This window comes from Caretta caretta, chromosome 8 (assembly GCF_965140235.1).
Source record: "Caretta caretta isolate rCarCar2 chromosome 8, rCarCar1.hap1, whole genome shotgun sequence".
NCBI lineage: Eukaryota > Metazoa > Chordata > Testudines > Cheloniidae > Caretta > Caretta caretta.
In genome coordinates this window covers 35049598-35066920 of record NC_134213.1, presented here as the reverse complement: position 1 = coordinate 35066920, position 17323 = coordinate 35049598, and the positions used below count along the sequence as shown (strand labels likewise).

The window sequence follows — 17323 nt, the reverse complement described above, 5'->3', positions numbered from 1 at the left end:
CTCAGGAGATCATCTAGTCCAACCCCCTGCTCAAAGCAGGACCAAACCCCATTTTTTGCCCCAGATCAACTAAACGGCCCCCTCAAGGATTGAACTGACAACCCTGGGTTTAGCAGGCCAATGCTCAAACCACTGAGCTATCCCACCCCCCCTCCTGGGTGTGATGTTCTGTTCCATGTGGCACCGAGACCACTTAGAGAGAGAGAGAAAATGAGTCTGCTCTACAGCCTTAGCTAAAAGTCAGTTGGCTTCTAGCTCACTGGGTAGAGGCTCATGCGCTGAGGTCCACAGTTTGATCCTGCCCTCTAGTGACCACAGGTGCCAACTTTCGTTGGCGCTGGTGGGTGCTCCCACCCCCCCCTCCGCCGCCCCAACTCCGCCCCCTCCCTACCCCTATTGGACCCCGCCCCAAATCCCGGCCCCGCCTCTTCCCCGAGCGTGGTGCGCTCCGCCCCCCTCCCTCCCACCCAGCGCAAGCCATGCACAAGAGCTGTTTCGCGGCGCAAGCGCTGGGGGGGAGGGGGGAGAAGCAGGACGCAGCGGTGTGCTCAGGGGAGGCGGAGGAGGTGAGCTGGGGCGGGGCGAGGAGCTGCCGGTGGGTGTAGACTCAGCCTAGGCAGAGTCAGCCGTGCCCGAGCTACAGAAGGGGTGGGGCTAACAGTCTCTGAGGGGTAGGTTTATGAGAGCGGGGCGGAGCGAAAACCTCGGGTGGGCGGAGCACAGCCAGTCAATGCGCTGATCTCTGATTGGTGGCCGCAGTCACGTGCGCGGGGGCCGAAAGGAGGTGTTCGTGCGCGCCAGCGGGGAGGGTTGCGGAGTGTGCGCAGTGAGAGGCCTAGGCTGGGGGCTCAGGTAGGAGCCGAGTGGGGAGGCCGGGATCTCCGCCCCCATGAGGGGTTGTGGCGCCGCTCAAGGGGCGCGGCAGGACGGGGCGCCGGGCCTGTGTGACGTAGGGCAGATTACTTGCGCCCTACTATCCCCGTCAATGTGCCCGGCTCCCGGCGTGCCTTGCGCCCTCCCCCGTCAATGTACCCGGCTCCCGGCTTGCCTTGCGTCCTAGTTGCCCCGTTGCTGGGCTCTCGTGGCCTCTGCCTCTTTCCTGCCCTGGGGAGCAGGTGACGGGTGTGTGGTGTGACCCGTTCCCTGTCCCTTGCAGACGAGGGCTCGCAGCAGGCAGCGTGTTTCTGTGGACTGGTGTATGGTTGCCAGCCCTTCAAGTTTGCCCTGGAGTCTCCAGGAATTAAAGAGTGATCTTCAGTTAAAGATTATGTCATTTGAGAAAACCTCCAGGAATTTGCCCAAATAAAATTGGCAACTCTACTGTGGTGCAGGGCTAAGTTGGCCCGGCATACAGCATGGCCCCCGACTAGCCTGCTTGGCCCTTCGTGTTGGCGGTTCCCAGTATGCATTCACGGTGCTTTCCTCCCAGCAGAAGTGAGGGGCCCTCGTGGGTGATGCTCTTCCTTGAGCTGAGCCCCCTGGCTGTGTTGTGGGCCGAGACCTGCTGTATGGGCTATGGGAACCTTTAAATTTAAAAATGGGGAGATATATGCCACACGGTTGAACTCCTTGGGCTGCAATCTGAGCAGCCTGATGTAGTGGGGCAGCAGTGGAGTTGCCAGCCCTCTGGGGTTGTTGTGGAGTGTACAGGGATTAAAGATTAATCTTTAATTAAAGGTTGTCATGTGATGAAACCTCCGGGAGTACGTCCATCGAAAATTGGTGATGCTAGGCAGTAGTGGTAGTCTCATGCTTATGGGTACGGTGGTGGGTGATATGCTGCCCCTTCCCTGCTCTATGTCCTGGGCTGGGGTACAGTTTTAACACTAATTGTTTCAGTCCTATCTCTCTCTGCCTCATTGACTTGCATTCCTCTTTTTTCTTCTGCTTTTAGTTCTTACTACTTGTCTTCCTCTGTTGTCGATAACCCTGTGAAGCTTTGTGGGATATAGTGTGTGTGAGAGAGAATATAAAATAGAGTTGTTTTGCACTGTTGCTTTCCATGGAAATTCTGGATATGTTGGATTCGGCTGAGGCTGTTTTTTGTGGCTTTGAAAACATCCAGGGAGAGATGCCTTTCATTTTTCGTATCCATTAGCTTAATCTTTTTAAAATGGCTTTAGTGTAAAGTCAAGTCTAAATTTTGAGTCAAATTTGATTTTGCAAAACTTAAAACTGATGTTTCCATGAGCTTTTATTCCAGTAGAAACAGATTTTTATACTAAATTTTGTAATTTTTCTGTTTTGTTAGAGATGACATGAGGAAAGGAAGCAATATAATACATTATAACACAGTTCTTGATTTTATAATCTGTTGTAAGGAGCAGTGGTAAGGAAAGTAAGAAAATGTGTTTTTTTTTAAAGGTGACCGGACAATGAAAAAATATTGGCCTTGTGTCCTTTTTAGCTACTTTTGTATTGTATATTGTAGGTCTAGAAATAAAAGGCAGCTTCAAAAAGAGCTCCTCCACCAATCTGTTTTTTACATTAGAAATCCAGGTCCACTTCTGGAAGATTCTGTGGGCTTATTTACACACAAACTTGCACTGAAAAAACTGAATTACTTGTAGTCTGTACCTTTTGTTACCATGATACCATTTCTGAGTGTGGACACTCTTACTTTAGAATAAAAGTGTCCTGTTTTGATTTAGCTTAAGACACTAAACCTGACCTGATCAGGAGCACTCTTAAGAGTGTCCACACACAAAACATCCATTAAAATAACAAACGGTGTGGGTTAAAATTGATTCAGTTATTTTGGGACAGTTCAGTTACTTTGTGTGCAGACCAGCCTTTAGCTGACTGGAGAACTAGTGAAATGGTGGCATTATATGAGCCAAGAGAGTGAAAGCCAAGCAGTTGAGAGGGGAAGAGGTTTTTATTATAAGCCTACTAAAAGCTGTTTTCTTTTGTTTTTTAACTCTCCCATTTAACTGCAATGCTTGACTTCCATTTTGGATAATGGAAGCCTTTGTTAAACATTCAATACTCCCATCCTTTCTGTTAGGCCAAGTCTACTCTTAAAAGTTTTGCAGGTGTCAGTTAAGAGTGTAATCTGTTAATTGAATTTATTAGATATAATTATGGTTGCAAAAGCCCTAGTGTAGACAGTTACACCAGCAAAAGCATTTTTTGTATGTGTGCTGGTTTAACTTATTTTGCTCGCTGAACTGGAACAAGCTCTCTTTTGCTGATATAATTGCATTTACACTAGTTAGGCTGGTGCCAGTATAGCTATACTGATGAACCTTTTATGTGTACACAAGGTCTTAAAGTGTGAGGTGGGTGACAAGACCTGCCTTTTACAATGGATCCTACAAGTCTTTATTTCAGTTATGTAAGATCATGCAGCTCATATTTGCTGTGAGCATGTCATCTTTGAAACAGTGGCATTGTTAGAGGTGGAATTTTTAATGTACATCTTGTTTATCGTACCATAAAATAGCTGTATTGAACCCTGCCATTTGCTCTTCTTATCCAGTCCCAACATGATGGCTGCATAACTGCATCCAAGGCATGGGTATCCAGAAAGTGGCCCCAGGGAGTTCTACAATGCAAATGCCACTATCCTTAATATAGAAGTGAATCTAGTGGAGACTTGTGTAGCTTCTCCTATTAAAAGTAAGTGTTGCACATTGGGTCCTGTTGTCTATGCAGGCCCACATCTCACTTGTAGCTGAAGGGGATGTAAATCTACTCTATTTATGGAAATTAAGTGTGATGTGTGGGTTCCTGGCAAGTTGCCAGCATACCCCCCTTGAATGTACAAAGCATGGCTCCACCCTTGCTATAAGGAAGTGACAGGTAACCATGATTAATTTTTTATATACTACTACTATATTACCTTCTACTCTCTCTTATTGGTCCAGTTCTGAATTTATTTACATTTAACAGTAAAAGTGTCCTCAACAAGCCTCTTTTTTACTCATCCTGTGGAGGAGCATATCCTCATCCTTCTCCCCCAAATCCCCTCTTACTGTTTTTGTGTCACAATGAAGTTGAAGATGAGGCTTATTTAAAAGGTACTGGCTCAAGATAGACAAATATGATAGCATATTAAATATAGCTCAATTGGTCTGTGGAGGTTTTGTGAGGTAGTGGGGTCAGCAGGCTGAACTTGAGGATGAGAGCCTGGAGCACCTGAGTTCTAATCCTGGCTCCACCACTGACTTCCTCTTTGACCTTGTGCAAATCACTTAAACTCTCTCTAACTCAGTTTCCCCATCTGGGAAATAATACTTAACTCCCCTTTGTGAAGTACGTGAGTCAGCTTTAATTAATACTTGTCAAGCACTCGTAGATCAGGAGTGCTATATAAAGCTAGCTATTTATTATTAACACAAAGATATTCTTAGCACCTGAAATAAGTGATGACAGAAAACACAGTTTCTGGGATTTCGCCATGTAAAATAAGGCAGTACCGGTTTGTGAAGCTTTGAGTAAACTTCTTTTACGTCATTAGAATTTTCACTCTCAAAGCTTCTGTTTCAAAAAATCCCCCAAAGGCAAAGTCAGACTCAGCCCAAACTGAGGCCTTGGCTACACTTGCAAGTTAGAGTGCATTAAATCAGCCCCGGGACCCCTAACTCTTAAGGTGTCCACACTGGCAAGGCACTTAGAGCGCCTGGACTCCGCAGCTGGAGCGCTCCTGGTAATCCACCTCCACCAGAAGCATAAAGCTTGCTGCGCCCTGGCTGAAACGCCTGGGTGTCAGTGTGGATGACGTGTTGCATTACTGCGCTGTGATTGGCCTCTGGAAACGTCCCATAATCCCCTGAAGTCAAGTGGCCACGCTTGTCATTGTTTTGAACTCAGCTGCAGGCATGTGGATATCCCCTTTCAAAGATCTGTTTCTGACAGCTGGCATGCTTATCTGCACCGGGACAAAGCGAACCAATACTGTGGAATGCTGCTGTGAGTGTGTATGTGAGAGAGAGAGAGCGAGAGAGGCGGGGGGGAGGGAGGTCTGCTGCTGTCTGAACTCACAAGACAGCATGCTGACACACTCTGCCCCCGAAAACACACACTCTCCCCCCACAAACACACAACACGCTCCACCCCCCCCCCCCATTTGAAAAGCATGCCGCAGCCACTTGCACACTGGGATAGCTACCACAATGCACTGCTCTTTGTGGCATTGCAAGAGCTGCTAATGTGGCTACGCCAGTGCTCGTGCAGCTGACCACATAAACACACTGCAGCGTTTTCTCTGCTGCGGTCTCTGAAGGCTGGTTTAAGTCTCAGCGCTCTACATCTGCAAGTGTAGCCAAGCCCTAACTGTGTTTTGTTTGGAAACCCTAAATAGGTTTGCTGTCGCTTGAAATTCAGTCCAAGATTCACCAAAGGTTTGCAAACCTTGCCCCCTGTTTCAGCTTTGTAAATTCTCACCAGCAACTACATACCACACAACAAAAACACTAACCCAGGAATCAATCCCTGCAACAAACCCCGTTGCCAACTCTGTCCGCATATTTATTCAAGGGACACCATCATAAGACCTAACCACATCAGTCACACCATCAGGGGCTCGTTCACCTGCACATCTACCAATATGATATATGCCATCATGTGCCAGCAGTGCCTCTCTGCCATGTACATTGGCCAAACTGGACAGTCTCTATGCAAAAGAATAAATGGACACAAATCAGACATCAAGAATTGTAACATTCAAAAAACAGTAGGAGAGCATTTCAGTCTCCCTGGACACTCAATAACGGACTTAAAAGTGGCAATTCTTCAACAAAAAAACTTCAAAACCAGACTTCAGCGTGAAACTGCAGAACTGGAATTAATTTGCAAACTGGACACCATCAAATTAGGCCTGAATAAAGACTGGGAGTGGATGGGTCACTACAAAAAGCAATTTTCCTTCTGCTGATACTCACACCTTCTTGTCAACTGTTAGAATGAACGACGTCCACCTTGATTGCATTGGCCTCATTAGCACTACAAAGGTAATTTTCTCGCTGTTGATATTCATCCCTTCTTGACAACTGTTGTTCCACCTTAATTTAATTGGCCTCGTTAGCACTGACCTCCCCCACTTGGTGAGGCAACTCCTATCTTTTCATGTGCTGTAATATATATATATATATATATATATATATATATATATATATATATACACACACACTGCTTACTGAATTTTTCTCTCCATGCATCTGATGAAGTGGGTTTTAGCCTATGAAAGCTTATGCCCAAATAAATTTGTTAGTCTCTAAGGTGCCAAAAGGATGCCTCGTTGTTTTTTGCTGATACAGACGAACATGGCTACCACTCTGAAACCTGTAATTTGAGTTAGTTATCTTACTGGTTCTCAAACTGTGGTCGGGACCCCAAAGTGGATTGGGACCCCATTTTAATGGGGTCACCAGCACTGGCATTAGACTTTCAGGGGTCTGGGACTGAAGCTTGAGACTGAGCCCTCCCACCCGTGGCCAAAGCCTAAGGGCTTCACCTTGGGTGGCAAGGCTCAGGTTACAGGCCCCCTGCCTGATGCTGAAGCCCTTGGGCTTTGGCCCCCCCCAGCCCAGGGCGATGGAGCTTGGGCTTTGCTCTCTTTCTCCCTCCACTCCTGCCCCCAGCGGTGGGGCTCGGGCAGGCTCAGACTTAGGTTCCCCCTCCTTGGGTCATGTGGTAATTTTTGTTGTCAGAGGGGGTCGCGGTGCAATGAAGTTTGAGAACCCTGTGTAAATTTAAACTGATGTGGTTATAATGATATAACCTGCCTGCATAGACACTCTTAAACTGGAATATGAGTACTATTTTTTTTGTTTAGCTTGGGAAGGGGTTTAAGCTATGCCTCCCTCCCCCCCCCCCCCCCAAAAGCTGCTCTTACACTGGAATAAGAGTGTCCACTTGAGGCACGTGTGTTATATTGGTATAACTGATAAGACCTAATGTGCTCCTTCTCAAGACATAGTTATTTTTAAAGGACACTGGAATTTTGAAAAGTCAACACAAACTGGGATTTGTCTATTGCAGACAGGGTGCCTTCCTGGGCTCTGCTATGAAACCTTTCCTAGGCTGGTATCTGTCAGAGGCTATTCCCTATGGGCAGCATATCTCAGCTACATCTCTTCGTCAGGGCCACCCTCCATTGGACTCAGGTCATGACAGCTATGGCTGCTTCTACCCCCCCCCCCCCCCCCGGTGAAATCCTTGCTAAGCTGTTTTCCACTGGGAAAATTCTCTCTGAGTACCTTTATTTTTGTTCTGCGGTCAGTCCCAAGTTTGGTCCAGCTGTTTCCATTATCATGTGGCTTCTCGGTTGGCAAGGTATTATCTGACACCCCACAGCCAGTATGAGCCTGCTATGCCCTTACCCTAACTGTTCAGTCCTTCCTTCCACCTACAAGATCCGCTTGTAGTCTTCAGAGTAGGTCACGTGGAGAGCTGCATTACAATGGCAAACAAACAACTTCCAGGTGCTGTTTCCAACTGTCAAACAGTAAAAGAGAGGAAGGGGAATTGAAATGAGAGGTAAGCCCTGAGCATCTCCCTGGCTTTAAGCCAGGCTCCCCTGTGTAATTCATTTCAGCATCTGCACTCTTTAAGTGCAGGAATCTATCTTTAGTTTGATAACCTGCTCACTCTTGTTCGGTATGTGAGTTGGTTTCTAAATTCCAGTGCAATAACTTTTAACTCTGGTCAGTGGGAAAGTGAATGAGCTGCATTCTGTTAACATTTGGCCCATTTTTCTACTTGGTACAAATGTATAACATCTGCTACCGTATAGAAGAGAGAATGTGCACTCTAATATTCTGCTTGTCTTTATTGCTTCTATTATAACCCTCACAAAGTGAGACTTTGGTCTTGTGCACACAGGGAAATTGATCTAGCTGTGTTGGAATAAGCTGTTCTGGAATAGCTCCCTGTGTAGTGTGAGGCACCTCGCTCCCACTTGCCCTTGGCATGAGGAAGCCATGTCTGTATCTCCCAGAGATTGGCTCCCCAACTCCATAGGCAATACAAGCACTCCCTTTTAGGCCTGCGCAGGCCTCACTGCCTTTCTTCAGGTTAGGGAAAGGCACACTCTGCCCTCTGCTTAGCTCCCTGGAGTGTCCAGCCACTGTTTCACTTGGCAGTTACGGTATTTACAGATCTGTTGCTTCCAAATAAACAGTGCACCCCAGTTTACCAGCTCCATCTCAGATCACAGTTTTGCTTTCACACACAGCATTTAGATATGTTTATAGTGAAATCAAGAATGAATCTCTGCTTTGTTTTGTTTGTGATATCAGGTAGAAGTAGTGGAAACAATGGTTACAGATAAAATAAAATCTTAAAATGCATTCCAGAGCCTAGACTTAATTAACATGGTACTCTGATGTCTTGTGGAGTATTGCTCACCCAGCATCCTTCCAGGCTGGCTGTGATCCTGCTTTCATAAGACAAACATGCTGTTAGCTTGTCTCCTTGGTGAAGAATCCAAAATGTCTCTTGGTTCTCCCTAGATATAGCAGAACAATCCTTTGCCGTTACTTATAAACAGGACACCCTCTGCTCACTGTTCCTTCAAGTGGCTTTCCTCTCTTGTTGATTTTGCAATCTCTTGATTAGCACCAGGCTCAGTATGCAAACAGACATAGATTGTGAGGCGGGCAATACACTTATGACCAGACAGCGATAATCGTCTATTACCACGTGCCGAAAGAAACGTTTTTGAGGTATGTCACGTCCTGGTGACCTGCCTTAATCCCAAATCCTTAAGAATATAATTTTCAGTATAGATACATAACTTCTTAAATATTATCTGTGTATACATTTTGCAGTGTTTATGATGATCACATGCCACCCTTTGGTGAACTAATATGCATATATCTGACCCAGGGATCCCTGTGCATCCCTGTACCCTCTGCCAGTTGGCACGAAGTGGTCTGTGGGTTACATATGGACACTATTCCAGAACAAAAGTGACTTCATTCTGGAATAATATTCTGCTATAGCCTTGTGAGTCAATTTCCCTGTGTAGATTAGGACTCAGCCTCTGTGTATTTATTGATTTAATCCAGAGTGACTGCTTTAATCCATATACATTTAATGGGAGAAAATATCAATGGCTGGCTCTGACTAGTCCTAAATGCCCCCAACACCACTTCCCACTGTTGTGAATTTAAAGCGGTCAGTGCCTTTTTGAAACAGAGTCCCATCCTGTCACATTCTGGGATGCAGTCCAGATGAGTGAAGGATTGTGTCACCACCTGTAATCCTAGATGCCTGAAATGCCCTATTGCTGTGGCTTGCAACCTGGACACCAGCAACCAACCAGTGAGCATGCAGGTCACACCATGAGTGTCTGTGTGCTGTAAATCCATGGATCAATAACTCTGACCCCAGTGGCTCAACAGCTGCTTGTGGGCTTCTACCAGCTTTGGTTACCACTTGCAGGGTGACCTCCAACACACTCCCAGTCCCGAATTTTCCCCAAACTGTGTTCCCTGAAGCATCCCATGTGCTCCTGGACCACTTGGAGAAATAATTAGGTTTGCTACTTTTAAAGAGACAAAAGCACATTAGTTTATTTATTTAACTAGGGTAAATACAACCTTTCCTTCAAACATAGCCCTGAGTTCCTTAGAGTAAAAATAAATTCCATTTATTAACAATAGGACATAAGTAATGTCAACTAAAAGGAATAACCATAGAAAGGGTTACGGGCAAATCAAAGTGAAAATACATATCAGAAAGTCAAAAATTTAATCTAGCAAGGTACAGGCTTTGTTCAAGATGGTGTTTTTTTTTTTCTCACCAGTCTTCCTTCTACCCTGCCATGACTGACTTTCCCTCAGTCAGAGTCTTCCACAGAACTACAAGGTGCAGGCTTCCTGTGTCTTCCTAGGTGAAAGTTGTTTGCTTAAGCAAGTTTCTCACCTATATTCAGTTCCCAGAGACATCAGCACCTCCTTTCTCCTTGGTTGAAGAATCCATCTTTCTCAGCTTGCGAGAGCTCTAGCCCTTTGTGCCTCTCTAGTGATGGATGCCAAAATGGCTTTCTGTCTCTGCTTATAGATTTCAAAGTTTAATGACCTAGTTTAAAGAGGGCAAGATAACCTCATGGTGGTCTTCCCTTCCTGTGGTCTTCCTATTCCTCCTGCTGATTTTTGTATAGATGGGGCTTCTATATTTTAGGTCACACTTTGCTTAATTTCTTTGGAGACAGATGGCTGTCTTTCTTCCTGTCTGGTGAAAACCTGTTTTTCCGTTTATTTGGTCACAGATTGTAAAGCATACTATCAATGAGTATCTATAGTTCTTTATATAGTGTTAATACATACATTTCATGGTGATATTAATCATCAGTGTGCCATTAGCTTTCAGAAAGTATCTTACTTGATACACTGTTATAATACAGCAATATTGTATGCAGTCAGTGGATTCAATTACTTATTGTTTGAGGTGCCCCCCGTCTTTATAAATAAAATAAAATTTCTCTCTCTTGCAGAGGAGTAGATGCCATGCCGTGTTCTCCCCACCTGATAACTTTGTTTACCTTATGTGTAAATGACCCTTCATTGTCTCTTCCTGAGAAGCAGGCTGGTCAGAGAAGCAAACATATTCCTTTGTCTAGGGTATACCTGTTGACCAGCTCCCCAGACATATCTGGCTTAAACATTTTTTTAGTCAAATTCCATTATATGTCCAAAACTCTTAATACCTCTCCCCTCTTTCCCATCCCCCCCCCCCCCATACATCATACAAGTATATTAATGGTCAGTGAGTTACTAGTTTTCTAATGACACATTACATGACACCTTTTGGATACAGATTATAACCATAGTGAGTTGAGGTACACCAAATTGGTCAGGCCAGCTGAAACTCATTACCTGATTCCAGTGAGCCCTCTGGCACTGGGATGCTCTTAGGGTCACACATCCATTGCGTCTTCTTTCTTTGCTGGCAACTGCATGGCTGAGCTCTGTCATTTTATTGTAGTTGTGGGGTGAAATTCTTGCCTCATTGAAGTCCATGGCAAAACTGTTGACTATAGTGCAGCCAGGATTGATGCTGTTTTTCACCACATTCATCTACTGAAACTGGTTAGCTTAAGTATGTTAACCATAACTCTCTGCTTCCTCTCACAAAGTTGCACTTGAGGAATGTTGGGAAAATGGTGGGGGAACAGTGAATGGCACCCCCTCCTTGTAATTCAATACTTAACCAATGCCAGAGTCTGGTGTTATGTGGAGCATTGTGCTGCTGTAGGGGGCTGTATTTCCAATGAGATGTAAAAGCAAGTTCTTGTTCACTTGTCTTTAAGGTTCCCATAACCCTTACACAAATACGGGGTGCCTTGACCAAATATTAGTCTAGGCAATTAGCTTCTGCTTCCCTAAATTATCTCTATGGTTTCTCTGATTATTCGTCTTGTCTCAAAGGGCTGTGTAGTGTAATTAGTGCTACATAGAAGCTTAAGATACTCAAAGATATGGCTGTATCTGTTGGATGAATGTACTTATATGGGTGGTGGATGATTTGGGTCCCAAATATAGTTTGTAAAACACTTGGCTTCATGGGATGAAATAATCTATAATTTATTCTAGGTATGTGTTGATAATACTATAGGATTTTCAGTGAGCAGGTTAGAGCAGTCCTGAACCATGAGTTTATGTTGTTTGCCTGCACAATGAGAATCTTTGCCAGTAATTCACAAAGTCTGATGCTAGTGTCTGCAAAAGAAGGTGAGATGCTTTCAAAACCTCTGGGTTGCAAGGGAAGAGTCCCTGTACAGATGTGTGTGATGTTTCTGGGGAGAGGCTATGCCAGATATCTGCTTTTAAATTTTCAAAATACATTTATTTTTAACAACTGCCTATTTTAAACACTGTTTTTTTAAACAGGAGTTTTAAAAAGGTTTCACTATTAATTTTAGAACTTACATTTCAAGCATGTTTCTGTAAAAGTGACTTTTTCAGTGTCCTCTGCATTGTGTTCTTTTGCAAGAAATCTCTGCATAATTATTTCTTATGTACTTGTTCAATCTATCAGCCAACAGATGTCAAGTGTAGCAAAATGCTATAATAATATTATAAACTAATAATAGTTATAATGCTTCTAATTACCTGGCATGGCTTTTGATAAAGGCAGACTCAGAAATTAGAGTGAGTGAATGCTTAACCTTGAACCACAGAAGCATAAATGAGCACTTAATCTTGCTCTAGGTGTACTATACTTGCAGGTGTTTCAGCTGCACCCACCTGTCTCTAATCAAGTGGCCCGTTCCCTTAATTTCCTCAAATGGACCAGGAGTAAAAATCATTTAAATCAGTTATTATAGTAAAAACCTATTATCAGTATGTTCAGAGATGCAGATCAACTCTGGTAAACTCTGTTGATGAGCAAGTTTATTGAAATGGATTTTGCATACCAAAAACTGAAGCCTGGTCATCTTAAAACTAATTTGGCAGTTGACCACTTGGGTTTCAAAGAATTCTTGTATCTTGATTATTACAACAATGCACATAAATTGCTTCCACATTGGGAAGACTAGAGAAAATGCAGGAATCCTTTATCTTTTATGTAAGTCGATTGTGCTGCTTATAAGTGCCAGGAAGTCTTTCTGACACAGGCTGAAATGTGTTTTTATATGAAGTTAGCTATTCATTACAGATAAAATTCACCCATCCCTGCACAAAGACACAGTAAATCCACTTTAGGCCTGATCTTGAGTTCTTGCACCTCCCATTGAAATAAAGGGAAGTTGTGGGTGTTCATTGTTTCTCAGGATCAAGCCCTTGGTGTAGGGAAGCTAAGCAGGGATTTGGGGATGGGTGTTACGGAATTGCCTGCATCCTTCAAAGCCAGGGGTAGGCTGCTGGACTGCAGGACAGACCCTCATTGGCCAGTATTCTAGCATTTGGACTAGAATAGTGACTGCAGCATTTTTCATGGAGCGTGCGTCTATGCAGCAATGTAAGCCCAGGGTTAGAACTTGAGTTAGCAGACCATGGGTTTGTTTACCTAGGGCTTGAGCATCATTTGTAACCCCACCTTAGGAATTATTGAACCCTTGGTCTCAACCTGTCTTATCTTTGTTATGCGGGCCTGAATCCAACCACCCATATCCCAGACTTCCTGCTGCCCTCCCAAAATGTGGCTACTTTGGCCCTTTATGGTGCAGTGTGGGAAAACTTGACTGTCCAGAGGACAAAGCAAGTGAGCCCATGAGATTGTGGAATACTTTTGGTGGACTCCCAGAGCATGAGTCTGATGGGCCTGTGTCTACACTGAAAAGCCATTGGGCTTGAACTCTGGGTCCTGGCTTGACTAAGGCATGCACTGAACACGAAGGGGTTCTGGGACCAGGGTCAGCATGACTTGACTGTAGATGAAAGTAAGATCAGGCTTGCTCCTAAATTCGAACCCTGGGTTTACATTGCAGTGTAGACGTACACGTAGAGGCTCACTACCCATAAATCCACAAAATTGTGGATCCACTGGTATTGCCCTTTGTCCTACCTTCAGCAGCTTCACTCCACTCCAGGCTAAATGGAGACGGAGTGGTGCTGAACGGATGCTCACTTTCATGGTGCACAAGGGATGCTCTGTGTGTCTGCTCTTATATCCCTACCACAGGGTTTATCCTGTGTGAAGAACCTTCTGCCAGGCCCTCTCTGCTTGCGTGACTTTCACCCAAGCTCACTACAGACAGAATGGTAAGTTTGTTGTTGTAAGCCCTTTTTCCTTTCAAGGCAGTGCGTAATGGATCAGAGGGCACAGCTGTACTTGCTTTACTGCTCATTTCACTTTGTGTTTTATTCATTTAATGTGAATTTAATGCTGGTGAAGAGTCCTGAATTCACAGCCCTAGAGACAGAAGTCCTCTGTTTCACCACAGAGCAGGTATAGCATAGGCAATGGCAGTGCAAGCTTCCTCACACGTATGCCTCAAATTTCATGGGTAGGTACTACCCCAAGGGATGAGAAGGACATTTTCCATCACATAGCCTTGGGGTTGAAGGTGCTGCTTGTGATAGTTTGTATCATAATGCTTTAGATGGTAGAAAGGAGCCATATATATATTATTCCTTTGCATCCTTACTGAACTGGCTTAGATTTGAACTGGTGACCTAGAAGTGAAGGCTCTATTTACCATTATTAGTGCCTTGACTAGTCCCCTCCCTGCATTTTGCTTCCCTAACCATCTCTGAACCCAAAGGGTTCTGTTTTAACATAGCCATTGGCCAGTTTTGCCATATGCTTGCCTGGCACATAGAACCTAACATTTTTAACATTTGGCTTAATGCTTGTAATGAGCTAGGACTTCAGTGTTCTCTGCTCAACTTGCCACTTTCTTTAGACTTTTTTTACTTTGGAAGGTTTGAATGCTCATTCAAGGTGTTACCTTTCTAGACCCTTTCTGGCTGCAGGCCAGTGTATCACCATGGATACCATGCCTCAGGAACTGCAAGGCACACACCTTTTCCAAGACATTTGTAAAGAAAGATGCTGTAACATGCAACTTCTGTTTAGGGAGAATGATTTCTCTAAGCAAATAAACAGTTTGTCAAAGAACTCTTGTTGTCATACCAGATACTGTTAAGAAAAAGACAAATCTCTGATCTCTTCAGGCTCAAAGTTATGAGGCTCATTTAACCTGCTAATTTTCCTTTGCTCAGCAGTTCCTCAATGGCTAATAGCCAGGATGGGCAGGGATGGTGTCCCTAGCCTCTGTTTGCCAGAAGCTGGGAATGAGCAACAGAGGATGGATCACCTGCTGATTACCTGTTCTGTTCATTCCCTCTGGGGCATCTGGCATTGGTCACTGTCAGAAGACAGGATACTGGGCTAGATGGACCTTTGATCTGACCCAGTATGGCCGTTCTTGTGTTCTTATATTCTTAGGCATTCCAATTATGTCCTGAGTTAACTTGTTAAACTGCTTGTGTTTTATTCACTCCATAGAGTAAGCATCATCTTTATCTTTTGTTCTGTTCAGGTACTTGTACCACATTTCTCATTGTGGCATAACTTTTTGCTTTTCTCAGCAGATTGAGAGCTCTGGGGTTTTTTTTATCTGTCTGGGTTAGATCATAGGGATACACTTGCCATTTGGTTAATTTAGTATTTGCATAAATGACAACTTGTCTAAAACTAACCCATGTGAAACCACTTAGGACTTTTAGGTATTGAATACTTTTGAAGTATTCTAATTTTTCTTTTGCTGTCCTTGCATTTTATTATCCATTTCCCATAAATACTTGGCTTTTTATCCTGTATAGGCCTTATTCATGTACTTCACCAATAGCACTGGTGAGCTTGTAAGCAGCTGGGCAATAGATTATTCTCTCCAATTTGCAGAAGGTTATTGTGGTTTTCCTTATCAGGCCTGTCGTCATTGTCATCTCGTCTTGACTATTTTAGCTCCCTTCCCAAATCCCAGCTAGATTCCAGATTGCTAGATTCCAGCATGTCCAGAATGCTGCTGCTGGAATTTTCACACCTACAAAGAGGATCAAATGCATCACCCTAACATCAAGCAACTCCACTTTTTTAATACTCTGTGTGGACTCATGCCAGCTGACTTCATGGACCTTTATGTCTCTCCTCTCTTCCGCTGTTTGTTTGGCCCTGGCTTCCTCTCAGTCCCTTCACGTGGTTCTAACACCGGTGAGAGAGAGAGAGAACCTTCTCCTTTACAACCATTACTGTCTGGAATAGCCTTCCTGTCTCTCCGCCTCCCTGGTTCTTGATCTCATTTCAGATTTCATCTGTAACAAGGTGGATTTGATTTAAATCACTAGTCAAGAAGACTCGATTTAATCATGGATTTCTACATAAAAGTGCATTCTTGTTGGTTGTTATAACCTTAATACATAGTCTTCACAACTCAGAGATAGATGTAGGTTTCATTTTTAGAAGGTACACACTGTACTTTTTTAAAGTGATTTATTTTGAAAACTCTTCAGATTAGTTTTACAGCTATATCAGAAAATGAATGATTGGTTATTTCATTTACCAAAGGTAATTGAAGCAGATATTTATGAAGTCACTGGGAGGTGAACTATCTCCAATTCAACAGGTTAATCATTAATATTTGGAGGATTTACTTGCCATGCTGTATTAGGAGGAGAATATCACCAGACAGACATTTAAATTTGTTTTATTTAACTAAAACAACAACTTTACGCATTCTGGATTTTTTTTCCCTTCAACAGCAAACATATCATATTTTAACAAAACAAGCATATGAATTTTTGAATTTAGCTTAACATTCAAGTTTTTTAAAATCAGGTTTGTTTTTAGTTAAAAACAATTTTAAATGAAATATTTTTAAACATTTTTTTTAAATTGACTGTCAGCCAGGTCAACATGAGGAACTTAAAATATTGGCTTCTGTAGCTAACTCAGTCGTCTTCACGTTCATTTTCCTGTTTGTTCATAATCTGGAAAAGAAAAACAAGCTTTCCGGTTTTTCAGGTCCCAAACAATTACTCAGTTTGGAATGAATTAGTCCAAAGGAAGAAAATATTCTTTCTACACTGGCAGAAGAAGCTACTACTGTTCAAAGTGAGATTATCACTTCATCAGTCTCTGAATCCAAGTGCTTAAGTGACTTCTACCAGTGCAATAGCTCAGTGGTTTGAGCACCAGCCTGTTAAACCCCGCATTGTGAGTTAAATCCTTGAGGGGGCCATTTAGGGATCTGGGGCAAAATTGGGGATTGGTCCTGCTTTGAGCAGGGGGTTGGACTAGATGACCCCCTGGTCCCTTCCAAACCTGAGATTCTATGATACTTTCTTTAAAACATCATTAGCAAACTTATATTTCTTGACTGGTTTTTATTCCCAAACTGGGTCTCTTTTACGGCCAGCTGCCATTATAGGTTTTCCATTCTAGTGAGAGAAAGGTATGGTAGATCTCAGATCAATGAAGGCTACACTCAGAGTTCAAGACTTCTGGAATATGCTGCTCAAGCAGTTTCACTTTTGTTACTACTGCTTGTCATTCCCTTCTCACATTTATCTCCGGACTTCTTCTCCTTGTCCAGATCTATTTCACCCCCAACAATCTTGTATTCATCAAACTTTTTGAAACTTTGCACTTTTAGGGAGAGGTAAGGGATTGACTGTGTACACAAATTTGCGGAGGGACAATAGGGTTGAGGTCTGTTATTTCTCACTTCTGTATATTTATTAAAAAAAATGTTTGCTGTTAACAAGCATGTTGTTGTCTCTGGAGACACAAATCCACAGTTTGAGAACTGCAAAACTAAGCATCGCTGATGGTGTCTTCTAGACTGACTATTGAGTCCCATTGGGTAGATAGAAAGATTAACCTAAATAATCTATACAGAAACCCCTGGAACCCCATAAGATTGGGT

General features: G+C 43.5%; 1 protein-coding gene across 5 annotated transcripts in view; it reads left to right on the top strand.

The window, feature by feature from the left end:
- The first annotated feature begins 453 nt into the window (after positions 1–453).
- SIL1 (SIL1 nucleotide exchange factor) overlaps positions 454–17323 on the top strand; it is a 226922-nt gene continuing 210052 nt past the window's right edge. For 2 of the 5 annotated variants that reach the window (XM_075131378.1, XM_048860385.2), the window contains exon 1: positions 454–566. In XM_075131378.1, coding sequence (XP_074987479.1) covers positions 480–566 — 87 coding nt within the window. In that variant the 5' untranslated portion in view covers positions 454–479. Of the gene's footprint in view, positions 567–761; positions 853–3481; positions 3622–17323 lie in introns of those variants that run through there. The other 3 variants (XM_075131377.1, XM_048860386.2, XM_048860384.2) reach the window with 3 other exon arrangements.